The sequence below is a fragment of the Bufo gargarizans genome, chromosome 2, assembly GCF_014858855.1.
Source record: "Bufo gargarizans isolate SCDJY-AF-19 chromosome 2, ASM1485885v1, whole genome shotgun sequence".
Taxonomy (NCBI): domain Eukaryota; kingdom Metazoa; phylum Chordata; class Amphibia; order Anura; family Bufonidae; genus Bufo; species Bufo gargarizans.
Window position 1 is genome coordinate 141,878,693 of NC_058081.1, and position 26,862 is coordinate 141,905,554.

At 43.8% G+C, this 26,862-nt stretch overlaps 1 protein-coding gene across 3 annotated transcripts in view; it reads left to right on the plus strand.

Annotated features, from left to right (window-relative positions):
- ZNF609 (zinc finger protein 609) overlaps positions 1 to 26,862 on the plus strand; it is a 74,865-nt gene that overhangs the window by 25,390 nt on the left and 22,613 nt on the right. For 2 of the 3 annotated variants that reach the window (XM_044279535.1, XM_044279536.1), the window contains exon 3: positions 23,151 to 23,373. In XM_044279535.1, coding sequence (XP_044135470.1) covers positions 23,151 to 23,373 — 223 coding nt within the window. Of the gene's footprint in view, positions 1 to 3,638; positions 3,755 to 23,150; positions 23,374 to 26,862 lie in introns of those variants that run through there. The other variant, XM_044279538.1, reaches the window with a different exon arrangement.

Consider the following 26,862-nt stretch of genomic DNA (forward strand, 5'->3'; position numbering starts at 1 on the left):
GATTTATTTCCATCCAGTGTTGCATTCATTTTTCACCTAGGTCTTGACCATGGTAGAGTCTGACTGGTGCGCAAAGCCTTCTCCAGCACATCCCAAAGATTCTCAGTGGGGTTAAGGTCTGGACTCTGTGGTGGCCAATCCATGTGTGAAAATGATATCTCATGCTCCCTGAAACACTCTTTCACAATTTGAGCCCGATGAATCCTGGCATTGTCATCTTGGAATATGCCCGTGCCATCAGGGAAGAACAAATCCATTGATGGAATAACCTGGTCATTCAGTATGTTCAGGTAGTCAACTGACCTCATTCTTGGAGCACATACTGTTGCTGAACCTAGACCTGACCAACTGCAGCAAACCCAGATCATAGCACTGCCCCCACAGGCTTGTACAGTAGGCACTAGGCATGATGGGTGCATCACTTCATCTGCCTCTCTTCTTACCCTGATGCGCCCATCACTCTGAAACTGGGTAAATCTGGACTCATCAGACCACATGACCTTCTGCCATTCTTTATGCTCCCTAGAAAATTTAAGCCTTTTTTTTCTGGTTTGCCTCACTGATTAGTGGTTTTCTTACGGCTACACAGCTGTTCAGTCCCAATCCCTTGAGTTCCCTTTGCATTGTGCATGTGGAAATGCTCTTACTTTCACTATTAAACATAGCCCTGAGTTCTACTGTGGTTTTTCTTCGATTTGATTTCACCAAACGTTTAAGAGATCGCCGATCACGATCATTCAGAATTTTTTCCCCGCCACATTTCTTCCTCGAATACGATGGGTCCCCACTATCCTTCCAGTTTTTAATAATGCGTTGGACAGTTCTGAACCCAATTTTAGTAGTTTCGGCAATCTCCTTAGATGTTTTCTCTGCTTGATGCATGCCAATGATTTGACCCTTCTCAAACAGACTAACATCTTTTCCACAACCATGTGATGTGTCTTTTGACATGGTTGTTTAAGAAATGAGAAGCAACTCATTGCACAAGTTGGGGTTAAATAACTTATTGCCAGCTGAAAGATAATCGCCCAAGCAGTAATTATCCAATAGGAGGCTCATACCTATTTGCCTAGTTAAATCCAGGTGGCGACTTTTTTTTATATAGTGTATATGGCAGCAAAGAAGTCACGGTACGCCCTGGGTGCTGTCATTTTGAGGCATTTTTCTTCAATATGGAAATAATTGTGCCTAAATGTATTGCACCTTAGTAAATCTGTGTCTCTTTGTAATATAGCATCTTTGTGGAGTCAGAAAACCTCCAGCAAGAACACAACATATCCTACGATTAACAGCGGCAGACTTTTTCTGCAAAAAAATTAATCTGGTCACCTGTAAAGGCAGCCTAAGGCCTCTTTCACACGGGCGTGAATGATTGGCTCTGGATGCGCTCAGTGAAACTTGCACCATTTTTCAAGCAAGTTTAGTTTTGTCTGCGATTGCATTCAGTTTTTTCTGCCCAAGTGCAATGCGTTTTGATGCAATTTCCACGCACGTGATAAAAAAAACTGAAGGTTTACAAACACTATCTCTTCTTCCGGATGCGATGCGTTTTTCACTAAAGCCTCATTCACTTCTATGAGGTCAGGGCTGCATGAAAATTGCACAATATAGAACAGGCTGTGTTTTTCATGCAACGCAGAACTGATACGTGCACTGGGTCAGGATTCGGTGCGGGTGCTATGCGTTCATGTCACACATTGCACTCGCGCTAGAAACTCGCTCGTGTGAAAGGGGCTTAAGTGTGTATGCACGGTGCGGGTTTGAATGCAGAAAATCCACATGAAAAACCCACACACAAATCTGCACTATTTATTGGAGTGGATTTTTTTGGAGAGAATTATTAGATAACTTGGAGCGCTAGGATATACTCCCGTTGTCTGATAGGTGCAGGTCCCACCTCGGGGACCCACACCTAGCTCATAAATGGAGCCCTGAAAGTCATTCGTGACCGCCCTCCGTTCGTTTCTATGGGGCTGCCAAAAATAGCCAAGCAAAGCATAATCGTCAGGAATATGATCTCCCTGGCTCCTTAATGAATTAGATCAAAAAAAACTAGTGTCGAAAGTGAAAATATCCCGATACACTTCTGTTTTCGGAATCCCTTGCTCTGTGAATGACGGTTATCTGATAAAAGTTCGATGCAGTCAGTAAGTCAGGATACCAGAAGGCCTAAAGGCTGTTTAACACAGAGATTGTCATGAAGGAAGCGTTCCATCCCGGCAAATGCCTGCTCGCTAGCGGAGAAAACTGCTGCTATTACATGCAGAGATCTCCACCACAACATTGGGGGGGATGATCGCTATGCCATCCCTTGTCCCCATGCTGACTAGTTGTTTGCCGGCAGTAGATTGTGATTAGACAGAACGATCTGCCGCCGGCAAGTGATGTTTAAGCCTGCTGAAAGATTCCTATTGCCTGATGCACGTTTGCTCATTCATTGGGTAATCGGCGGCAGTAATAGACGGCCAGATTATCGCTAGCGAGTGTTAGCTGGCTGACAGTTGGCCAGTCTAAGGCTCCCTGCACACGGACGTGTGTGCCCCGTGGTTGTGGTGCGGCCCGCAATGCACGAGCACAGTCTGTGGGGCAGCGGATCGCGGACCCATTCACTTGAATGGGTCCGCGATCTGGCTGTTCCGCAAAAAGATAGGGCATGTTCTATCTTTTTGCGGAACGGAAGTACAGGGAGGAAACCCCACGGAAGCACTCCATAGGGTTCCGTTCCATGCTTCCATTCCGTACCATTCCGCATCTCCGGATTTGCGGGCCCATTCAAGTGAATGGGTCCGCATCCGTGATGCAGAATGCCCACAGAACGGCACCCGTGTATTGCAGATCCGCAAATGCGGTCCGCAATACGGCAACGGGAAGCACACGTTCGTGTGCAGGGGGTCTAATACAGGCTTTTGCTGACCACTTACCTTTAGATACAGATTGGCTAAAATGGCTAATTATAAGTATATCGTTTGGCCAAAGGTTGCATGCAAAGTTTGCTCCAAGACATCCATTGTCCCACAGATATCAACTGGAAATTTGGAAAGGCAAGTTTGAATTTTTTTTATTTATTTTTTTTCCTTTCTCTCTCCAAGCCCCTCATTATGTGCTGTGTTATGTATATGAATTTTTCAACCAAACCAATCTCCCTGATCCTGGCTTTTTTTTTTTGTTGATAAAAGGATGTTTGGGAAGATGATCTCCACTCATATTGATAACAATGGTGTCAGGCTGGGGTCCACCTTTTATTAAGTGATCACCTGTACTCAGGATAGGCAGGGACCTGATACCCCACATCTTCACCGATCAGCTGTAATATCTCCAGTGCTGGAAGCTTACAGCGCCGTCTCCTTTGTAGTGGGCTGAGCTAAATGTGCACATAATGAAGGAGAAGGATTGTTTAAACATGGGAATCCCGCAGGCAGAAAGGTGGATATTTGAGGTGGCAACAGTTTACGGAAACCAAATGCACCTGCTCTGAGAAGCTGGTGTGTGCTGCATCCTGGAATGGGATCAGGAGACCTACAGGTAAAACTCTATATATTCCATAGACCTAGAAGACCTTTTCTCGTCTACAACCGTTTAGCAGACCTGACCATGTTTGCTCTGTTATGTCTTCTAGCACCATGCTTGTTTAAAGGCAGGGAAGATATGACAATTTTATGCAGTCAAAGTGCCAAATGACTTGAGAATGATTGTACAGCACTTTGTGATGCCTAGGGTTTAACTGCTGGAGTCTGCCAAATCAAGTGTGATCCAGGTAAGGCTGGGTTTACATCGTGTTTTTGTCCCACGTTGGGAAAAAAAAACTGCAATTTTTTTTAAAACAATTTAAACCCCTGTTTAGCATCCAGCAGAGACATCCGTTTAACGTCTACAGTTAATAAAAATATGATGTAGAGCTAGCCTTAAAAACTTTTCTGCTACAAATTTGCCACCTGTAACCATTCCCTTTCACATGAGTGTGACAGCAGTATATAAATTTAAAGGCCTGTCTGGAGTTGTATTTAGGGGGATGTCCTCCCTTATTTTGTTTTATTTTTTGTCTTACCTGTGAAGTGAACTTTACTTTCTCCCTGCCTCTCAGTTTCAGCTCTGTGGGTCTTGGGCATTCTTTTCTGCAAATACTAGTCCTCACATGTGAACTTCCTGCATGGATGGGGTCACGCCAGTTGTAACGGTCCCAGTACTGCTGGATCACATGCCATTTGGAGACGAGTAACTGCTGAGGCCAGTCATTGACTGCAGCGATGCATGTGACCCCATCACTGTAGGAAGTTTGCATGTAGGGAATGGAAGTGCAGTGGAGACAGTCTGAGAAAACCAGGTTTAGGGTGTTTAAGAAAAAAAAAACCACAGACAAACCCTTTAAACTTGTGCCATACATACTAGCTGTGGCGACCAGTGATTGCATGTCTGGAACGTCACCACTGCAGAATAAGTCTAATTTTCTTAAACCCTTGGTCCATCTTACTCATCTTGGTCCTTGTTTCCTTTGTTGTTCAGGGAACATGATATTGATGGCCTATCCCCAGAAAAAGGAATCAATTTCTGATTGGAGGGGGTCATAGTCCCGGCACCCCCACTGATCAGCTGTCCGGTGAGCCCTGCAGCCTTCTCACAGTTTACTGGACACGGCGCAGTACATTGTATACTCTGTATAGAAGCCCAGTGCAGCTGGGCCATGTGACCGATGAATGTGCAGTCATTGACCTCGGAAGAGGCACGCATTGGTCACCTTAGTACTGCAGTCTCCATCAGGCTGATCAGTGGACCCTCACCACTTGATGACTTATCCTAAGGAAAGGCTATCAATGTCAAAATACTGGACAGACCCTTTAATGACCAGGTTTGTACAAAAAGGACCAGTATACTTTGGCTTTAGCAGCATCGCATATATGACTTCCTGAGAGTCTTTTTAGGCTTTCCTGACTTTTCTTGGATACAGTGGAATTTACAGTCTTGATGAAGGCAGTATTGGATATCCTCATTTAGGATTGTTGGGAGCTTTGAACAGCCGTTCAATTCCATCATGTTGCATGAAAACATCACCCAGAGTTCATAGCACATTCTGTGCTGGTGAGTGCTTTCCATGGGAGGAGGGGGTCCCTAACCCTTAGGGCTCATGCACACACGTATGCCCTCTGAGACATATGGTCCGTGAGCAGGCCATGTGTCCCGGAGCGGCAGACATTGTGCGCACGGGGGCACACAGCATCATAGATTACAATGAGCCCTTTTTCTCTGCAATCGGTGTAACCAATGCATACAAATTCTTACTTTTAGTTATAAGTAAACAAGGTGCTCGGAGTACAGAGGGACTGGCTTAGCCCCTTGGAGCACTGCTTCACCTCCGCCTCTCCTCTTCCCAGTGACTTTGGCAGGGCCAGGCATCCGCACTGCTCCAATGTCTCGCCCTGAAATCTTGCAGATGCGCTGGTGGCAGTACTATCTGTGCATGTGCCGTGAGGATCTCAGAGCGGGGTCGACCACAAGAGATCTCCACTGCGTTATCTATTATCTGCTTAGGCTTCATGCACACCCCCGTATCTGTTTTGCAATCTGTGTGTGCTGTCCGCACATTCTCTTCAGCGGGTTTGTGGTCCGCATTTTGTGGAACGGATGCGCGTACATGCATGCTCGGTTTGCTTTCCACATCCATATGTCCATTCTGCTGAAGGATAGAACATGTCCTATACTTGTCTGCAAAATGTGAACCCATTGAAGTCACTCCCGGCCTGACCTCCCAGCGCTGCCGGGGGTCACGTAGCATTATATTGATTTCTGATGCTATGTAACCCTTACAGTTCTGGAATGTATTGGATAACACTGACATAATGCTGCCAGTGTTATCCAATACATTCTATAACTGTAACGGTTACATAGCATTATACTGATTTATGATGCTATGTGAATCCCGTCAGTGCTGGGAGGTCAGGCCGGGTGCTGCGATGTGAACTCGCTGCGGGAGGAACGCTCGTCTGCAAGGGGCCTTATTATGTAGAGAAAGTTAATACAAGCTAGCTATCTAATGTATTGTGATTGTCAATATTTCCTCCTTTGCTGGCTGGACTCATTTTCCCATAAGATTATACACTACTTGTTTCCATGGTTACGGCCACCCTGCAGTCCTGCACCACTTGCTTGCACACTATAGGAAAAAGCTCTGGCCTCACTGGTGGCTGAGATTGTGGGAGAGCGTATAGTCGTCACTTTTTCCTATAGTGTGCAAGCATGACCACCGCTGCTGGATTGCAGGGTGGTCGTGACAATAAAAACAAGCATTGAGTAATATGGAAAAATGAATCTAGCCAGCAAAGGAAGCAATATGGATATTAACAATACATTAGTAAGTGGCTTGTATTAACTTTCTCTACATGATTAATGCTATTTTGTGACGTGACACAACCCCTTTACCCCTTCCAGCATCCTCACGACATGTATGTGAGCGAATGCGGCTCTCTGCCGCATCCTCACGTGCATGTACGTGATGGGATTGGGCGGGTGCAGGTGCTGCACCCGCCTGATCCGCAGCATGGGCCCAGCTGTTACTGATAGCAGAGCCCCTGCTGCATCCGCCGGCATCGCTGTGTGCTGTGATGGCAGTGGATTAACCCTTTCACGTGCGGCGGTCAGTTCAATTCAGTACAATACTGAATTGAAACAGGAATAAAACCCTGAAAAGTCCCAAAGTGTGACAAATATAAAAAGTGAAAAAAAGTTTTGTTTAAAAAAAAAAAAAAATATTTCAAATAAAAAAGCATCCTTTTTCCAAAATATAGGAAAAAAATTGTAAAAGGGAAAAAATAAGAAAAGTAGACATATTACATATCGCCGCATTCGTATAGACCGGTTCTATAAAAATATCACATGATCTAACCCTCAGGTGAACGCTGTCAAAAAAGTAAAATAAACAGTTCTAAAAAAAAGTTTTTTTTGTCACCTTACATCACTATTGTCGCATCCGTAACAACCTGCTCTATAAAAATACCACATGATCTAATATGTTAGATTAACATTGGAAATAACCAAAAAAAAGTGCCAGAACAGCTATTTATTGTTACCTTGCCTCACAAAAAGTGCAATATAGAGGAACAAAAAATCATATGTACCCTAAAATAGTACCAACAAAACTGCCACCTTATACCGTAGTATCCAGAATGGGGTGATTTTTTTGGGGGGGGGGGGGGGGGGGAGTTTCTACTCTAGGGGTGCAACAGGGGGTCTTCAAATGTGACATGGCCCTCGACAAACCATTTGGCATTCCTTTCTTTCTGCGCCCTGCTGTGTGCTCGTACAGTAATTTACGATCACAAATGGGGTGTTTCTGTAATTTTACAGAATCAGGGTAATGTTTAGTTTGGCTGTTAACCCTTGCTTTGTTACTGGAAAAAATTGATTAAGATGGAAAATCTGTCAAAGTTGAATGTCATCTCCATTTTCCTTAAATTCTTGTGGAACACCTAAAGGGTAACAAAGTTTGTAAAATCAGTTTTGAATACCTTGAGGGGTATAGTTTCTAAAATGGGGTCATTTTGGGGGGGTTTATATTATGTAAGCCTCATAAAGTGACTTCAGACCTGAACTAGTCCTTAAAAAGTGGATTTTGGAAATTTTCGTCCCCCAAAAATATAATGGCATTCATAAAATGATCCAAACATGAAGTAGACATATGGGGAATGTAAAATAATTATTTTTGGAGGTATTGCTATCTATTATAAAAGTAGAGAGATGTAAATTTGCAAATTTTTCAGGATTTTTGGTAAATTTTTTTATTTTTTTTTATAAATAAAAATGACTTTTTTTTTACTCAATTTTACCACCGTCATGAAGTACAATACGTGACGAGAAATCTCAGAATGGCCTGGATAATTAAAAGCGTTTTAAAGTTATTACCACATAAAGTGACTGGTTAGATTTCTTAAAAATGGCCTGGTCCTGAAGGTAAAAACTAGCTTGGTCTTGGAGGTTAAAGGACCTTTGATGTCATCAATGGGACGAGCCAGGACAGAAGATCTATACAGTCAGTGCTAGTGCAGGGAAATGCGAGCTTTTAATTAAAGAGAAGTGTTTGTGTGTAGCAGTGCTGTATGTGTGTATACATGTGTAGCAGAGCTGTGTCTGTGTGTAGCAGTGCTGTATATGCACCAGAACTGTGTGTGTGCGTCGCAGACAAATACTTAAAAAGTAATCTAGCAGAACAAGAAGCATGGCAGGGCACAACAGAGTCGTGACAGGAGACGCATTTATTTGGATAGGTACATTTAATTTAATGAGGTGAACACATGCACCATTGCTGGTTGTTGAATGGTCAGAAAATGAGACCGTAAAGGTAACAGGAGCTGACCAAAACTTAAAAAAAAAAAAAATGACTGACCTTGACCCCTCCACTTCAAACAATATTCCCTTTAAAGAGGACTAGAAAATATTTTTCCAATTTTCTATAGTCTAAACCTGGGGTGCATCTTATAGTCCAGTGCTTTTTATAAAGTGAAAAATATGGGTATGTTTGGAATGCATTCTGTTTACTTTTATCCATTAGTAGTCTTATTATATAGCAGCCTGGCACTATTTTACATTTTGAAAAAAAATAATAATAATTCACGTGTAAGCTGTCAAAGGACATAAAATGGCACCATGGAAAGTTACTCTATGTTTGTATGCCTCATAACTAGAAATGGCGCTGATCATCCAGTCATGATTATCCTTTGAGTAGTCTTCTCCTGTAGACTTGGGCAATATGCGGTCTTCTTCTTCCAGGCGCCCTGCACTAGGCTGCGGGAGCCCTTCCATGTTCTGAGCTGATCCTCCCTGGAATGCAGCCCTAATGCTTTTTTAATCTGTCGATTTATTGTTGTTGGCTTGGCGAGCCCTGAGCTGGCAGAACGTTGTACTAACCCCGTTCTGTGCCCAAGTAACAAGAAGGAGACGTTCTAAGCTCAGGCAGCGATGCAAGGACTTAAAAACACACTTCAGAAAATAACTCTGCTAAATAAAGCCCTTAATGGACACAAGCTTCTTATAAGTAACTGGCAGCAATTCCAGACCTCTTTTTCTACAAGTGTTTTTAAGCTGTGTATTACTTGTCTTATTTTAGTGCAGGTGCAGTACAAAGCGTGTGTGTGTAATAAATAAATAAATATATATATATACACACACACATACATATACAGAAAAACAGGCAGCACTCCAAAGAATAAAGTAAAAAGAAATGTATTCACCCATAAGGCAATGCTACGTTTCGGCTCAGTGCTAGAGCCTTCCTCAAGAGAGATAGATAGATATATATATATATAGATATATATAGATATAGATATATATATATATACAGACGTGGACAAAATTGTTGGTACCCTTTGGTCAATGAAAGAAAAAGTCACAATGGTCACAGAAATAACTTTAATCTGACAAAAGTAATAATAAATTAAAATTCTATAAATGTTAACCAATGAAAGTCGGACATTGTTTTTCAACCATGCTTCAACAGAATTATGTAAAAAAATAAACTCATGAAACAGGCATGGACAAAAATGATGGTACCCCTAGAAAACACAGAACATAATGTGACCAAAGGGACATGTTAATTCAAGGTGTGTCCACTAATTAGCATCACAGGTGTCTACAACCTTGTAATCAGCCATTGGGCCTATATATATGGCTCCAGGTAATCACTGTGTTGTTTGGTGATATGGTGTGTACCACACTCGACATGGACCAGAGGAAGCAAAGGAAAGAGCTGTCTCAAGAGATCAGAAAGAAAATTATAGACAAGCATGTTAAAGGTAAAGGCTATAAGACCATCTCCAAGCAACTAGATGTTCCTGTGAGTACAGTTGCACATATTATTCATAAGTTTAAGATCCATGGGACTGTAGCCAACCTCCCTGGACGTGGCCGCAGGAGGAAAATTGATGACAAATCTAAGAGACGGATAATCCGAATGGTAACAAAAGAGCCTAGAAAGACTTCTAAAGAGATTCAAGGTGAACTTCATGCTCAAGGAACATCAGTGTCAGATCGCACCATCCGTCGTTGTTTGAGCCAAAGTGGACTACATGGGAGACGACCAAGGAGGACACCATTGTTGAAAACGAATCATAAAAAAGCAAGACTGGAATATGCCAAACTACATGTTGACAAGCCACAAAGCTTCTGGGAGAATGTCCTGTGGACAGATGAGACAAAAATCGAAGTTTTTGCCAAGGCACATCAGCTGTATGTTCACAGACGAAAAAATGAAGCATATCAAGAAAAGAACACTGTCCCTACTGTGAAACATGGAGGAGGCTCTGTTATGTTCTGGGGCTGCTTTGCTGCGTCTGGCACAGGGTGTCTTGAATCTGTGCAGGGTACAATGAAATCTCAAGACTATCAAGGAATTCTAGAGAGAAATGTACTAGCCAGTGTCAGAAAGCTTGGTCTCAGTCGCAGGTCATGGGTCTTGCAACAGGACAATGACCCAAAACACACCGCTAAAAACACCCAAGAATGGCTAAGAGGAAAAAATTGGACTATTCTAAAGTGGCCTTCTATGAGCCCTGACCTCAATCCTATTGAGCATCTTTGGAAGGAGCTGAAACATGCAGTCTGGAAAAGGCACCCTTCAAACCGGACACAACTGGAGCAGTTTGCTCATGAGGAGTGGGCCAAAATACCTGCTGAGAGGTGCAGATGTCTCATTGACAGTTACAGGAAGCGTTTGATTGCAGTGATTGCCTCAAAAGGTTGCGCAACAAAATATTAAGTTAGGGGTACCATCATTTTTGTCCATGCCTGTTTCATGAGTTTATTTTTTTACATAATTCTGTTGAAGCATGGTTGAAAAACAATGTCTGACTTTCATTGGTTAACATTTATAGAATTTTAATTTATTATTACTTTTGTCAGATTAAAGTTATTTCTGTGACCATTGTGACTTTTTCTTTCATTGACCAAAGGGTACCAACAATTTTGTCCACGTCTGTATATCTCTATTTTAAGGATGAGCGAAGTTGATTTGCATAAAACTTTGTTTTAATATATATTATTAGAATGTATCGGCTCCTATAACCTGAGTTTGGTTCAAAGGTTTTTTACAGTGGAAATTAATTTCCAAAGTTCTTACATGAGCCAATACATTCTAATACTGTACGGTGCGCCCGCTCCGTACAGTATAAGGGCCCTTTCACACTTGCGTTGTCCGGATCCGGCGTGTCCTCCACTTGCCGGAGGTACACGCCGGATCCGGAAAAACGCAAGTGTACGGAAAGCATTTGAAGACGGATCAGTCTTTCAAAATGCTTTGTGTTACTATGGCACCCAGGACGCTATTAAAGTCCTGGTTGCCATTGTAGTAGTGGGGAGCGGCATACTTACCGTCCGTGCGGCTCCTGGGGCGCTCCAGAGTGACGTCAGAGCGCCCCAGGCGCATGGATGACGTGTACATGCGATCACATCATCCATGCGCCTGGGGCGCCCTGATGTTACTCTGGAGCGCCCCAGGAGCCGCACGGACGGTAAGTATGCTGCTCCCCGCTACACTTTACCATGGCTGCCAGGACTTTAGCGTCCCGGCAGCCATGGTAACCATTCAGAAAAAGCTAAACGTCGTATCCTGCAATGCGCCGAAACGACGTTTAGCTTAAGGCCGGATCCGGATCAATGCCTTTCAATGGGCATTCATTCCGGATCCGGCCTTGCGGCAAGTGTTCAGGATTTTTGGCCGGAGCAAAAAGTACTGCATGCTGCGGTATTTTCTCCAGCCAAAAAACTTTCCGTTCCGGAATGGAAGACATCCTGATGCATCCTGAACGGATTTCTCTCCATTCAGAATGCATTAGGATAATCCTGTTCAGGATTGTTCCGGCATAGAGCCCCGACGACGGAACTCTATGCCGGAACCGGCCAACGCAAGTGTGAAAAGGCCCTTAAAACAAAGTTTTATGCGAATCAACTTGGGTTGAAGCATCCGAAGTCGATTCGCTCATCCCTCATATATTTATTTTTGGGTTTGGTAAGTATTGGTATTCCCCATCTAATAATAACGCTGCATTGTGCTGCTGCTCTGTTGTTCATACTAGAAATGTATTAATAATTTGACAACCGGGTGTTCATTTACTATTTGGGGGTGTATAGGGACACACCTCTTGAACGAATGGAGTGGTCGCACCCAGTTGCCTTTATCCATAAATATTCGTGAGGAATAACTGAGGAACAGTGCAATGCATAATGGTGCTCCAGAATAGTTATTTCATGGATGATACAAGTATTTAGTGAAACAGACATATCAGGAGAGGTGTCAGGTCCCTTTCTCACTAGAAGAGTTTAAGGGATCATTTAGTCCTTGCAGTTTCACGCCGGCTCACTAGACAAGTCCATCCAGACACCAGACCTGGCCAGAGTTTATTTTTATATTGCTGTTGATTGTTTTTTTTTCCCTCTAATTGTTGTCCGAGATCACAATGTTGATGACCGACCCTTAGAATAAGTCATTAGATCAGTGGGGTGCTTCTGTTGACCCCCCTGCAGATGAGCTGTTTGAGGGGGCTGTGGCGTTCTTGCAGGCACTGCAGCCTCCTCAGTGCTTGCTTCGCTCCATACACCAGAACGTCATATGTATAGTGGCGTACGTGTTGCGTATGGCAGTGTACCGATTCAATGTCCAAGGATCAGCTGATGATTTTTAGACATTAAAAACATTGTACGCCTCGTGCAAACAGGAATATGCTGCTGACAGTAACTAATCTGTACGAACGATCGTTCAGTCACATACAGATGGTGGGTCTGTCGCTTGCTGTGTCTGCGATCACACTGGTTAGGGTGGGTTCACATCACGTTTTATACCTCCGCGTGATGTGTACATTAGTTTATAAAAAATAAAGCAACAAAAATGCAGCACACCACGTTTTTGTATCCTGCCCACAATGGAGTTCTGTGGTGAACAGATGTCACTGTATGGCATTTGTCTGAGGCATCCGTTTAATGTATATGTTTTTGCATGCGATAAATGGATGGGAGAAACGTGATGTGAACCCAGCCTTACTGGCATAAAATCAGTGTAGATGGCCCCTTACTCCAGATGAAGCTCCTCCCACTCCGGTCACATGACTCACTTGTGTGCATAATACTTATGTGCGTATTCGATGGAATACATGTTGCAACTGCCATTTTGGGCCGAGCTCATCTGCATTGAACCCTTATCTTCAGAAAATTGGTTGAAGCCACAACCACGTTGGGTGAGGAAGGGTCGCGTTTATCGCTCGGATAATGTTGGAAATCTTTATTGAGCACTTGGCGATCTTTGGCGCCTGAATTGTGCCGATATAGTGGGCAGTTTCTGCAGTGATGGCTGCTTTTGAGAAGGAAGTGTATTAGGCCACTGCACGTTATGCACTTTAATGTATTTCTCCGAGGACTTGTCTGAGTATTAATAGTAGGATCCAAGTGGTTGTACCTTTTTTAGATGAAATACTACCCACCAGATGGTTGTACCCCATGTCCAGTTGCTGAATCCTTTTCCAAACTGCCGCAAGTGACTTGACATGTCATCGCTGATGGGAAAATAATGTCCCTGGGGTAAATTTATCAAAACTGGGGTAAAGGAAATCTACCATAGTTGTCCATAGCAACCAATAAAATGAAAGGTGAAATCTGATTGGTTGCTATGGGCAACTTAATCAGTTTTTCTTGACACTAGTTTTGATAAATCTACCCCTCTGTGTCCTTGTGGGTGAATTGTCTCCTCTGTGAAAGTACACCTCTAGATCAGTGGGTCATGATTTGAGAATATCCCACAGAATTGAATACCTGTGGTAAGTCCGGATGCACTGGCAATAATTATATTGCCTGCTCAATACGAAGGAAATCCTGAATCTCGACTGGTGGGCCCTGAGGACTGGAGTTGAGAAACACTGGTCTAGATGATGTCCATGTGGAGTATGTGTGTTAATTGTGTCCTCCCGAGTGATGGTACACCTAGATGATGTCCATGTGGAGTATGTGTGTTAATTGTGTCCTCCCGGGTGATGGTACACCTAGATGATGTCCATGTGGAGTGTGCGTTAATTGTGTCCTCCTGGGTGATGATACGCCTAGATGATGTCCATGTGGAGTGTGCGTTAATTGTGTCCTCCTGGGTGATGATACACCTAGATGATGTCCATCTGCATTGTGCATTAATTGTGTAATGCACAAGCTGTATATAACGTGTTAATACTCAGTTCTGGCTACAGCTATCTCCCCCCGATCCTCCCACAAACATATTCTCTCCATTCTGCTAAACATAAAGGGTTATTTTAATGGTAAATAACCAGGGCAGTGGACTTTAAACTATTGGAAATCTCATGTAACCATAAATGCTAATTGTCATGTGCAGAACACCATACAACCCTGGGCTAGTTTTGCCACCTCCTTGGTGGTGCCTGCCGCTGCTGATGTGTGTTTGACCCCTGCCGCCCTTGTAATGCATCCCACATGCTCATCTATTCCCTTAGGTATAGTGACTATGGTGCATGTCCCACAGGTACAGACAGTGTTTGTGTATTTACCTTGTTGCTACCGTTAGAGAAAACCTGCTAAACCAGCTTCGTACATGGAGTCAGCAGTCTGAACCTGGTCACGAGCGTGCCAGAACTGTGCACTGACCTGCTGCTGCTGTACAAACTGTAGTGCTACAGCTCAGGAAGAAGAGATGTGTGTTGTCCACTAACATCCCAGAATTTTTTTGTTTTTTTTGTTTTGAGTTTCTATCATAGGTGCATACAAGAACCATGTCCTAAGGCTTCATGCACACAGCAGTGTGTGCAAAATACTGATGTTTTATGTGCTTTTTTGCATTCTGACCCCCATCAATAGAAAGGGTTATTCTCATCCAAAATGCCAACAAAAATAGCATTCTTTAGTTTGCATAAAGGCCACAGGGATATGCAGAAAATATGGATGTGCGCATGTCCCTATAGAGATGAATGGGTCTGTATGCTAGCCGGAAAAAAGTTAGCATAGCGCACAAACCAATAATAGTCATGGACAACCAGTATGATTTACACTTTCATCTCCCTAGAAAATTGTCATCTAGTGGCCTGGGCAGCACTCGCACTCTTTGCCAAAAGGTACATTTATTATACTAAATAAATTGAGAAAACGGGACACAAGAGTGGTTGTGTATTTTTCCTATAGATCAATGCAGAGAACTGGAAGAAAATTATTGGACAGAGGGATTGCTAGAGTGGTAAAAGAAGAATAAAAAAATGAAGGTGTAAGCACAATCTACTGTCGGCAAACAAAGTCAGTAGGACGAGCGATGGCATTAGTGATCACTCCTTTCCATACTGTGGAGAAGATCGCTGCATGTAACAGCAGCTGTCTCCTTCACAAGCGAGCAGCAGATTATTAGGAAGGAACGCTTCCTCCCGACAATCTTCTGCTCTGCTGTCTCGTGTAAAGGGGCCGTTAGTTCCCTTAGCTCACTTTCTGTTGCATGCAACATCTGGTGGTTGCATTATATTCTATGTAAAATACTGCACTAGATATATGCCCAGTCCGAGCATAGCATTACTATGTAAATTACAACAGCTGCTGTATCAATCTTATCCATTTATCTATCTTTGTAATTTCACTGTACGGCCACTTTTTTAGAAGCCCATCCAGTAGCGCGTTAGAAATGCTTTGGCCTTCACAACCTCAGCAATTCATTGTGTCATAGATTCCACTGCAGGAATATTGACCCATGCTGACAGGATAGCTTCTCACTTTGCTGCATATTAGATGGATGTACTTAACTGCCTGTTGTACAGAATTATAATCTGAGCACAGTGAAGTCCAGAGAAAAAAAGAAAAACTTGCTGCCATGTTCCTGGAACCCATTCATGACTAAGACCTTTGTGTCATGGTGCATTGTCCTGCTCAAAGTGTCTCAATAGGGTCAACAGCCGACATGAAAGGATGAACTTGGTCAGCAGCAATGCTTAGGTAAGCCCTACGTACCAAACCTCCATGCAAAGGTATAGGGAACCACAGTGGCCCACACTACTGCTCCACCTTCACCAGCATGACAGGAAGGGTTCATGGATTGATGATGCTTATGCCATCAGCATGGTGGAACCAAAATCTTGACTTATCTGACCAATGTTTTTCCACTACTCATTGATACAATTTTTACTCTTTTGTCAACTTTTTCTTCCATCCCACCATTGATATACTCTCAATACCATTACGAGAAAACCCCACAGGGGTCGCAAGTTTTGAGATATGGGAGCATGACTAATCTAGCACCGTAGACCTTGCCTCATTGTGAAGGTGGACTTAGACAGGGTAATATTCGGGCAGATTATCATGGATGACAGTTTATGCGAACACTCGTTCCCAACAATACAAGGTTCAGCAGATCACCTGATGAACGAGCGAAACGCTCATTCATCGGTTGAAACAGTTGTTAGTGCTCGCAAGTAAATGATCGTTTCTGGGCAGCAGAGATCTAAACAGCAATGAAAGGAAAACTGGCTTAGTTGCCCATAGAAACCAATTGGATTCCACCTTTCATTTGTCAGAACTGATTTGGCTCAAAGTCTCATTCTGATTGGTTGCTATGACCAACTACGCCATTTTTTTCTTTGCACCAGTTTTGATAAATCTCCCCCTATGTGTTTGAAGGGGTCCTAGGCCGCCCATAAATGATGTGGCCCCGGTGGCGGGATCCACACACTACTTGGTTCCTTGCCGGCCCACACTTATATGGACCATTTGCCCTTTTTAATTAGATTTTTTGTTCTCCGCCTGCTTCTAGTGTCCACACTATGCATAGAACCTTTACCTGCCTCATGGCTGGATGGTTTACAGGAATTATGAAGCATTCCTATGTGGAGAGTGGTTGAGAGAACAATCCTCCCAGCAGAGACCATCAAGGCTAATTTCTAATATGACAGCAGGCAAATGGTTGCCATGCAGATTACAATGGTGTAAGTAAAGTACATTGTCTGCAGAAGGTTTTGTTCTTGGTTGTGTGCATCAACGAGAACAATTTCGCTTGTGTGTTTTTTTTCCTGGCACTCGTTTCCCTTCCTCCTTTGTTTTTCACTAACAGGAGAGTCCCTCACTCCGTGTTGCCATCTCGATGGCATTGCTCCCATGCCCTCTCTAATTGTAGGTGTCGATGAGGGGCTACTAGCCATCCCTTCCCCAGTCTCTAGGCACACGCCGTCTCCTCCCAACCTGCAGGTAACGGTAAAATAAAGAGTTGGCAGCGTGTCCTTGTGCCGGAGAGCTCCTGCTTCTGTGTGAGGTCGGCAGCACTGGGGTGTGATTATGAGCGGTGGGGGATTGTGTGGAGGAGGGGTGAGTTGTCAGGTGAGTACATGTCTGTGTGTGTCTGAGGCTGCCTCTCCGGTACACGTGTTACTATGCTGTTTTCTTTTTCTCTCTAAATGTCATTCTATATGTGGATTTGTATGCTGATGGCGTGCATGTATGGAAATGATTGTGGGGATCGAGCGTTCAGATCCTGCGAGTTGTTTCTGTGCTGTAGAGATCCTGATTATAAAAGGCATTCTAATTGTGCCATCGTCTCCTTCACACCTCCCACTATTCGCTCTTCCTATCACCACCTCCATTACCACCTCTCTTGGTTCATTAAACGCCTTGCCGCTTGAGGTTAACCTCTTCCCAGCCACAGGGCAGGCACAGCTTCTTAGTAGCAGCCTCCACATCAAGTGTATGCCTCTTGACATTCACATGAAAGTAGGCGTTCACAGCCAGGCTTAAGAGCTACTGAGGTGAGTGCTGTGCATCCCCATCCGAAGATCCCACTGCTGAATTGGTGAGGGCTTCTGCTTTTATGCCGGGTCAGGTGGCTACACGCCAGCATCCATGTGAAAGCCCAGAGGAAACATCAGGAACTGTGCCTCTGTTGGCCAGTCCTAGTTTTTATGAGTGCTAGGGCTTGTTGGCCTCGCTTACTGAGCTGTAAAGGTTTCTTAAAGGAGCCTACCAGGAAGTTACCTTCTCCTTCTTGCTTGACAAACTTGTTCCTCATGTTTAATGGCAAAGTATTTTGTCAACAAAATCCGGATATTTGTCTGTCCATATTGGAGATGTCCAGTAAAAAAAGGTTTCCATAAATGCATAGGTAGACATTAGCTTCATTAATGTTTGCTAAACTTGCCAATTTTGGTGGAATTGGATGACCATCTAATGTGATGGCAGATGTCAGGGGGAAGGAAGGATTTGATAGTTGGATGTCACCATGCCTAATCGTTTTGTGCTCCTGGGAGATAAGCTGGGTCAGGAGGAATAACTGTTGGATTAACTCATTGTTTTGTCATTAGCAAAGAAGTATTACACAGCCTGATGTGGCAGACAATTGTCGCGAGGGAAGCGTTCCTCCGCAGCATGGGGTGGAGCGATCATTATGCCATCGCTCCTCCCCATGTTGTATTGTGGTTCGCCAGCAGCAGATCGTTATTGGACACCACGATCTGCTCATTCATCAGACAATTACACTGCAAGATGATCGCTAACGAGCGTTCAGGCAGTGTAATACAGGCTTTAGTTGACCAAAAGCATGAGATTTGTTTTCAGTAGATCCAGACAATTTTAACTTCATCAAATTATATTTATGGTGAATGAGATGGCTGCCATCTAGATGGATTATTCTTCTTAAAGACCACCATAGACAGTGTTGACAGGTGAAAGGACCTGTCTGAAATCTATTGTGTATGGTCATCCTGTTAAGTGTACGAATACACGGTGCGGTCGCGGGCCGTTCAGGACAGCCGTGCTGAAGTTGAGTACTGTGCGGCCGATTAGGCCGCAGCTGCCTCTTATTTAACTACTGAAGACCGCACCGTATAGTCGGTCTGCATTGTTAATGGCCTTGTAGCACAATACCGTGCAGCGATCAGCAATACAGACCCACTGAGCAGTGCGGTCTTAGTAGTTTAATTAAAGACAGCGGCAGCTGCACGACCGCAGCGGTACTCTGCCTTAGCACTGCTGCGACACAACCTCACTGTGTGGTCGTACCCTTAGGTCTTATTCCGAAATTAATGTCTGTAATCAGTGACTGTGAGCCAAAACCAGGTGCAGGTCAGAAACACGGACCAAGTGCAAATGTTTGCATCATAGCTGATCCCTGGTTTTGGTTATCAATCACTGATCAGACACTGACTGTGAGAATAATACGTTAACCTATCCCTGATAAACTGTGTAGGTGAGGAGAACGTTTTTTTACTGAGAGGTAAACTCCTCTGGCAGTGGCTTTCTCCTCATAGGAAACATGCATGCTCAGCCGAGCACACGTTCATTTGGGGCAGTCGGTTTGAAGTTGTATGGACACCTTAAAGGGAATCTGTCATCAGTTTTCTGCTGCTCTCACTTTTAAATCCTAACCCTCCAGCCCATGCCAATGAGTCCTCATATTCATGAGCTCACGGATCTCCCCGACCACCTGCCTCTGACTTTTTTTTCCCATTAGAATCAGCAGCAGGTGGGCAGAGCGAGCCAGGAGCCCATGAATATGGGGACTCATTGGCATGGCCTGGAACGGTTCAGTACAAGATATTGGCAAACCGGCTCAGTCAATTTAAGAAAGTGACCCAGCATTCAGCTAAGGAGATCTGTAGTTTGTTGGCCTTAGGACACCATAAAACTGGTGACAGATTCCCTTTGATGACTTTAATTGGTCCGAGGTCCACACTTTGCGGATATATTCTATCTTTTTGCTTAATGGACATATGGCTGCGGAAAGCAAAGGGATGATCGGTGTGCTTTCTGCATCTGTATGTCTGTTGTGCAAAAAAGATAGAACATGTCCTATACTTGTCTTCAAAATGCGGACCACAAACCCAGTGAAGTCAATGGGTCCAGAAAAAGAGGACGTGACACGGTTATAGGGCAGCACGGTGGCTCAGTGGTTAGCACTGGTGCCTTCTAGGACTGGGGTCCTATAGTTTGAATCTGACTAAGGTCAACATCTGCATGGAATTAGTATCTTCTCCCCGTGTTTACATGGATTTCCTCCGAGTTCTCTGGTTTCCTCCAACACTCCAAAGACATACTGATAGGGACCTTAGACTGTGAGCCCCATTGGTGTCAGTGTGATGCTGATGACTGTAAAGCGCTGCAGAATATAGTAGTGCTATATAAGTGAGTATAATAAATAAATAAATGTGCGTGAGGCCTAAATTATAGTATTTTTGGTTATGAGAACAAATTTGGCAGTACCGCACTGTGTAATCCACACGGGCAGAGTCCTCATGCACGCGACCATATTACAGCTATGTAGCTGTTGTAGGGCTTCCATAGAGGTGCAGGAGATCTCTACTGTACTGCTGTATGAAACTGGGGGTGAATTTCCACTGCATAATGAGTTTTGGTGGCCAACCTGTGGCCCTCCAGCTATTGCAAATCTACAACTCCCAGCATGCCTTGAAAACCTACAGCTTATCAGGGCATGTTGAGAATTGTAGTTGTGCAACAGCTGGAGGGCCGTAGATTGGGCATCCCTACCCTAGGGTAACTTGGTGCAAGTCTTGATGGGGATTTTCTTGCAGAATTTTCCACAACGTGTTAGTCAGATCAGCGAGTGTGCAGTCACTAGAACTCCTATCATCTTTACAAGGGCATTTATGGTGCAGTCAGAATCCCAATGAAAAAGAATCTGAGGCAGTTTTTACCAATGAAACAAAAAACGCACAACTGCACCTGAACTGCTATGTGTGAACATAAGACTTCATAATAGTTGAGGGTAGGTGTTGAAACTGCACTCCTATTACTATGCAGTAAACATCTCAATGGTCTATTACAGTGCCGTCGACTCTCTGTCTGCCATTGTATTACAGCAAAATCCTTCCGCTTTTTGCTGAACCGCGCCATGTCTGCAGTAAATCCTGACTTGACCACACCATGTGAGCAGACCCTTAGAGCGAAACATTCTCTTTGTTAATTATCACAAGGAGTCCATCTTGTTTGTGGTCTCGTAAAAAAAAAAACCGTTAAATTCCTACCCCACGACCCAGCTATTAGTTGAGCGAGCGGCTCTGGTAATTATTCTGTGCTGTACAAATTAACACCCTGGCTAATTAGGAGACCTGCTGTAATTACCGTCTCATTGTGTTCAAGCCGATTTGCCCTGTGTATCTGCTCCACAACCATTCATTTCTTCCCTCCATGTGGCACAGAAATGAACTTGTTTTTTGCCAAGAGGAATTCCCGAACCTTTTAACTACTTCTCTGGAATACAGATCAGAATTGTTGTGAAACTACATTTCTGGTCCTCCCTGGGTTCACGTGGCTGGTATCCGGGCAAAGAATATCGATGCTTCCCCAGTTTACTCTTCAAATAAAGTTGACGATACGCTGCCAGATACTGGTATTTAACCTTAGGCTACGGCACGGTTTTCTTTTTACTACATTGTATTTATTTTGGGCTAGAATAGATTTTTCTGATAAGTCTTTATTTGAAATTTTCCACAGTTTATTTTATGCAGCTTTTAAGCTGTATGTTGGAAAACATCAGAGAGAAGCCGTCTGATCGCCCAAGGGTGCATACACACACTGCCGAGATTTGCTGCAGAAAAGCTGCGGTTTAGACGCAATTTAATTGTTTGCGTTGAAAATGGTGAAATCCGCAATATATATTGATGTGCTGCAGATTTACAATCTGCAATAGCACAGCTTTTATACAGCATGTGGATGAGCACTCTGAAATTCCTGTCCACTTTGCTGGTACTTAACAACGCTGCGGATTTGCTGCATGAAAATTTGCAACGACTAATCGGTCACGAGTGAACCCAGCCTCAGGGTGCCTTCACGTGTTGCAGATTATGTTGTGGATTGTGTGTGTGAATGTCAGATTACATCTCCACTGAAATAAATGGATACATTCAGCCATGTTGCAGATTACATGTGTTTTTTTTTTTTTTTGTCTTTTTTTTTTTTTTTTTTGCACGTATTTTCCTGTGGAAAAAAGGCAGAGTAAGGCCTCATGCACACGGCCGTTATTTGGGTCCGCATCCGAGCTACCGTTTTGGCGGCTCTGATGCGGACCCATTCACTTCAATGGGGCCGCAAAAGATGAGGACAGCACTCCGTGTGCTGTCCGCATCCGTTGCTCCGTTCCGTGGCCCTGCAAAAAAAAATATAACATGTCCTATTCTTGTCCGTTTTTTGCGGACAAGAATAGGCATTTCTACAATGGAACTTCCGTTCCGCAAATTGCGGAAGGCACACGGACGGCTTCCGTTTATTGCGCATCCGCGGTTTGCAGACCGCAAAAAACGGAACGGTCGTGTGCATGAGGCCTAAGACAGTACCAGCAAATAGTATGAGATTAGACATCTCATGTACAATGCTGTTTGGTTTTTGAAAACTGCATCATATCAATAATTTTTCTTTTGTGCGCAGATTTCACCCTTTTCAATGCAAGGATTAGATCCCTGGCAACACCGCATCAAATCAGCACCAAAAACCTCATGAAGTTTTTGGTGGTGAAGCCTGTGAGGATTTTCTGTTGGTAAACCTGCACCAGTGTCCAGGTACCGTCAGATTTCTGATGCAGTTTTGGAAGCCAAAATAAGGAGTGGGTCATAAAAGTAAAAAAATAAATAAAAATTTGACAGATACTACTAATCCTTTATATTCACTCTTGCTTTTGTCTGGAAACCTGACCGCGTGGCCGTACATTCATTAATGCTTTTATAATATTGATCATCTGTGCACTGGATAGGCCATCGATTTCAGATTGATGGAGGTCTGACTCTCGGCACTCCTGCCGATCAGCTGTTTAAAAGGGCTGTGGTGCTAGTGCAAGAGCTGCATTTTTTTCCTGATTACCTGCACACCGTCTACACTTTAGTGATGGTGCAGGGTAATTCCAGCTCCCCCTCTGTTCACTTGAATGGGGCGAACAGCTGTAATTACACACCACTACAATGAGAGTGGGCGTGCAGGTAATTATTGAAGATGCATCTCTTGTACTAGCACCACAGCCCCCTCAAAAGGCTGATCGATGGGGGTGCTGAGAGTCTAGACCGCCACCATTTTGAAATTGATGACCTATGCTCAAACTGGAATACTCCTTTTGAATAATTTTAATAACTGTGCAGTTTGTTAGAAGATTTAATTTTGCTATAGGTTTTTCTTCATTTTGCAGTAGAACTGACCTTCTTTCTTGACCTTCACTCTAGATGGAGTCATCTGTGTGTGCATCTTCTGGGCTACCTCTGCATCTGCTCGTCCCGATGGTCAACGACATATCGTCTCCCTGTGAGCAGATCATGGTGCGAACAAGATCTGTGGGTGTCAACACCAGTGATGTGGCTCTTGCCACGGAGCCTGAATGTCTTGGACCTTGTGAACCAGGCACCAGTGTTAATTTGGAAGGCATTGTGTGGCAGGAGACAGAAGATGGTAAGCTAAACTGTTCCAAGGACTGCCCAATGTGTACCCCTGCCTGCTTTATATTAGAGGGTCTATACATACAAGGGTCTTGCAACCGTTTGAAGCTGTAGTATGTCTCCCTTAGATTTAATTGGCAAATAGTGGGATTTTTTGGGTGTGTTGGATTTGACATGGATTGGGACATGTTCAGTTGACTTCTTATTATCCAGCTATTCTAACCTGGAAACATTGACACTGCTACCATGTATATATGAGGCTTCAAAGAAATCCCACCACAGAAACAAAGATGTGAATACATACATGTATTGCCACAATAGCTAAGTTTTATTTTAAAAAAAGTTCTAGAAAAATGCCCTTAATTGCTATTTATAGGATTTGGGGGTTACTATCTCTCCTTAGGCAGAGCGCCTTACATCTGGTGGCATTAGCGCCAGAGCTTGTTAAGAGCTCACTTGCATTCCTTTCTTCCTAGTCATACACATGGACTTAAAGCGGTTATCCGGGGCTGGAACTGCTCACCCGGGCCCCTCACACTGATTCTACTTACCTGACTCCTCGTTCCACTCTTGGTCCCCACACAGCCACCGCTACTTCACCCCGTGCGCGGAAGACAACCTCCAATGTCAGGAGGGAGCATCCAATGGCAGATGGGGACGAGCCTCCCTAGCATCCCCCAACATCCAGTTGTCCACATAGACAGGAACCATGGAGCTAGACTCCATGTACTGTACTTTATCTGCTTCTGTGGCATGAGTACTATATAGTATTAGCTTCAGCCTCTTAATTGGTTACATGGGGCTGTCTATCTGTAGTGGTGGTGCAGAGTATTGCACATTACATTTTGTGTCTGTTTGACGTAGACGTTAGAAAAAGATACAAAAAAGCAGCATATCACGTTCTTGTATCCTGCACAGTACAGTAAAAAAAAAAATATTACTTTTCTTTATTTTTTTACAATGGACCTCTATGGGGAATGCAGTGCGACTGGATGGTATCAGTCTGAGGCATCTGTTAAACGTATACATTTTTTGTATACATTAAGCGCACAGGAAAAAACGTGATGTAAACCCACCCTAAGCTGCAGTGCCCTACTTTGCCACTACTCAGCAGAATGGCATGGAGTTAGGTGACAATGTAGGGGCGCTTTAAACGGCTGATCTTCAAGGGTGCCACTTATATATCCTGAGGCTTGGCCATCAGGATTATCCAAGCATCCGTCACTCAAAGCAAGGCCATGGTCATACACTTTACTGCACCTTAAAAGCAGAGCATTAGGGCAGTGTGCGTAGGCATTTGGAGTATTTGTGTCAAGCCTGTGGCTACGCATTGGGTTTCCAGGGACTTGCAGATAGGTGGGTTACATTTGTCAGATTGCTGTAGTAGTAGCTATTTCCCCTCACTACCGGGCATGCATGTTTTCCTGCCGTAGGAAGATGGGGACAAGGATAGAGCTTGTTACGGTGACTGATGCTAGACAGCGGTTGCTGGTTGTCACTCAGGCTGTATGTACTCAATTATTGAATGACTGTTGGATTGTCTGACTGTTCTGTAATATGTGTATTAGTCTCTAGAGCTGACAGCAGGTCTTACCGCATACCGGACTTCTAGCGGTCACCTGAACATGGGTAGTCATACGGGAAGCAGCTGTACCACAGGCTGTATTATGCACAGAGCACTGAGTACGGTGTTGACACAGATGGAGAAGTCTGGAAGACATATCTGAAGTGGCCAGCTGGCACTGACAACCGGGCACCTGGACTGCAGCTAATTGATAAGCAAACCAGTTAAATGAAAATGTGTATAGCTTGTGTATCAATTTCTTGCCACTTTTTAAGACTTTTGCTAACAGTCTGTGACAATGAACATCTCAAGTCTACTTTTATAAGCTTGAAATGCGCTGTTCACGCTGTACAGATGTGTTAGCAGGACGTGATCAGGACTGGTTTCCAGTCTCTGAATGTGATATATGGGTCTGCGGTACAGCATTTGTAGCCTGCTCTCTTTTTGTGCCTTTGATTTTATATGGAGTCACTAAGAGAAAATCCTGGCGTGCCTGATTTAGTAGAGCTTGCTATATACACGATTCTCTACTGTTTATAATGTAAAGGATATAGCAGTAGTCGCACACCGTCCATACACCCGGACAGCCAGTGGTATGCAGCCAGGTTACCGGATTTACTGGTGTCTCTTGATATGAACAGAACGTTCATCGTGTACTATAATCCAGCGCTGGTCCGTGAATGTGATGCCTTCCGCACAAGGTGTATGGGGTCTGCGGTACAGCATTTGTAGCCTGCTCTGTCTCTTCATATGAGCAGAATGTTCATCATGTACTATAATCCAGCACATTACCTGGATTCCAGCAGTTATTTCTGGTAACAGATGTTCAGAGCCGCTACTGAGCTTCTCATCTAATCTAGTACAGGATTCCTGGGGGGTTGCAGTAGAGCCATGCTGTCAGAGGGAATCCTATGGATGACTGCAGGGTAATTCATACCTGCTGACTCCACGTATAGCCACTCGCTGCATCTGTGCAGCCATCTGCTTTCTGAATGTAAGCCAGACAAAGCTGCAGGTGTGCAGACATTTTACTTCCGAAAGTTTCAGTATCTGCTGTGCCTATAGTATTACCTATAACCAAGTCGTTCAGAGTTTTTGCACTGCAGGAGAGTCGTTCTTCCTTTTGTTTCAGTTCATCTCATTGCATAGCATACCTGGTCTGTGCCCTTCATTAATAAGATCGTTCTATTCTTCAGTGCCCATTCACTGCACATAAGCTGTAGCTGAATCTTTCCCCATGTCACACCATGGACCAGCTCTATGCCAAACTGAACTGGCTGACCACTTCCTGATCCTTGAGCACAGCTGCAAACGATTGGTCACAATTGGCCGATCACTCTGTGCGCTTGTAATTTCCAGCCAAAATATTCCAACCTTGCCGATCGTTTTTTCAGCAAACGGAAGTCTGCCATTGGCCTTCACTAATGAATGTTCATGCTATTTTTATTTACTTTTTTAAACGATGGTCGAAATCGGCTTTATCTGACAGGTCCCTTTTTGTTATGCATGCATTATAGCATAATCAGAAAATGTGTTTTGAGCATGTGATATGTCAAAGTGTTAGAAAGTATTTCAGTTATACTAAAAGTAACATTTTACCTTCTGGTATAAACATTATGCTAAAGGCAGTGCTACATTTTAATTTATGAAACCAAATTTTAAGGGAACTCTGTGCTGTCTAAGAGCAGGATAGAGGAAGAGAAGCTGAGCTCTATGATAGATAGGTTTGTAGGTTTATATGATTAGTAGTGAGAGTAAAAAAACAAAGTAAATCCTGAAAGGACTCCAAGCAGAGATGGTTAGAGTCCTGATGACCCCGCCAACAAGGATGATTGACAGTTCTTCCTGTTTCAGCGCATTTATACTGAATACTGTCAGTGTGGGATGATTAATTACTGATCACTGTCCTAAAACCTAAAAGTGGCCCCATGTTAGACA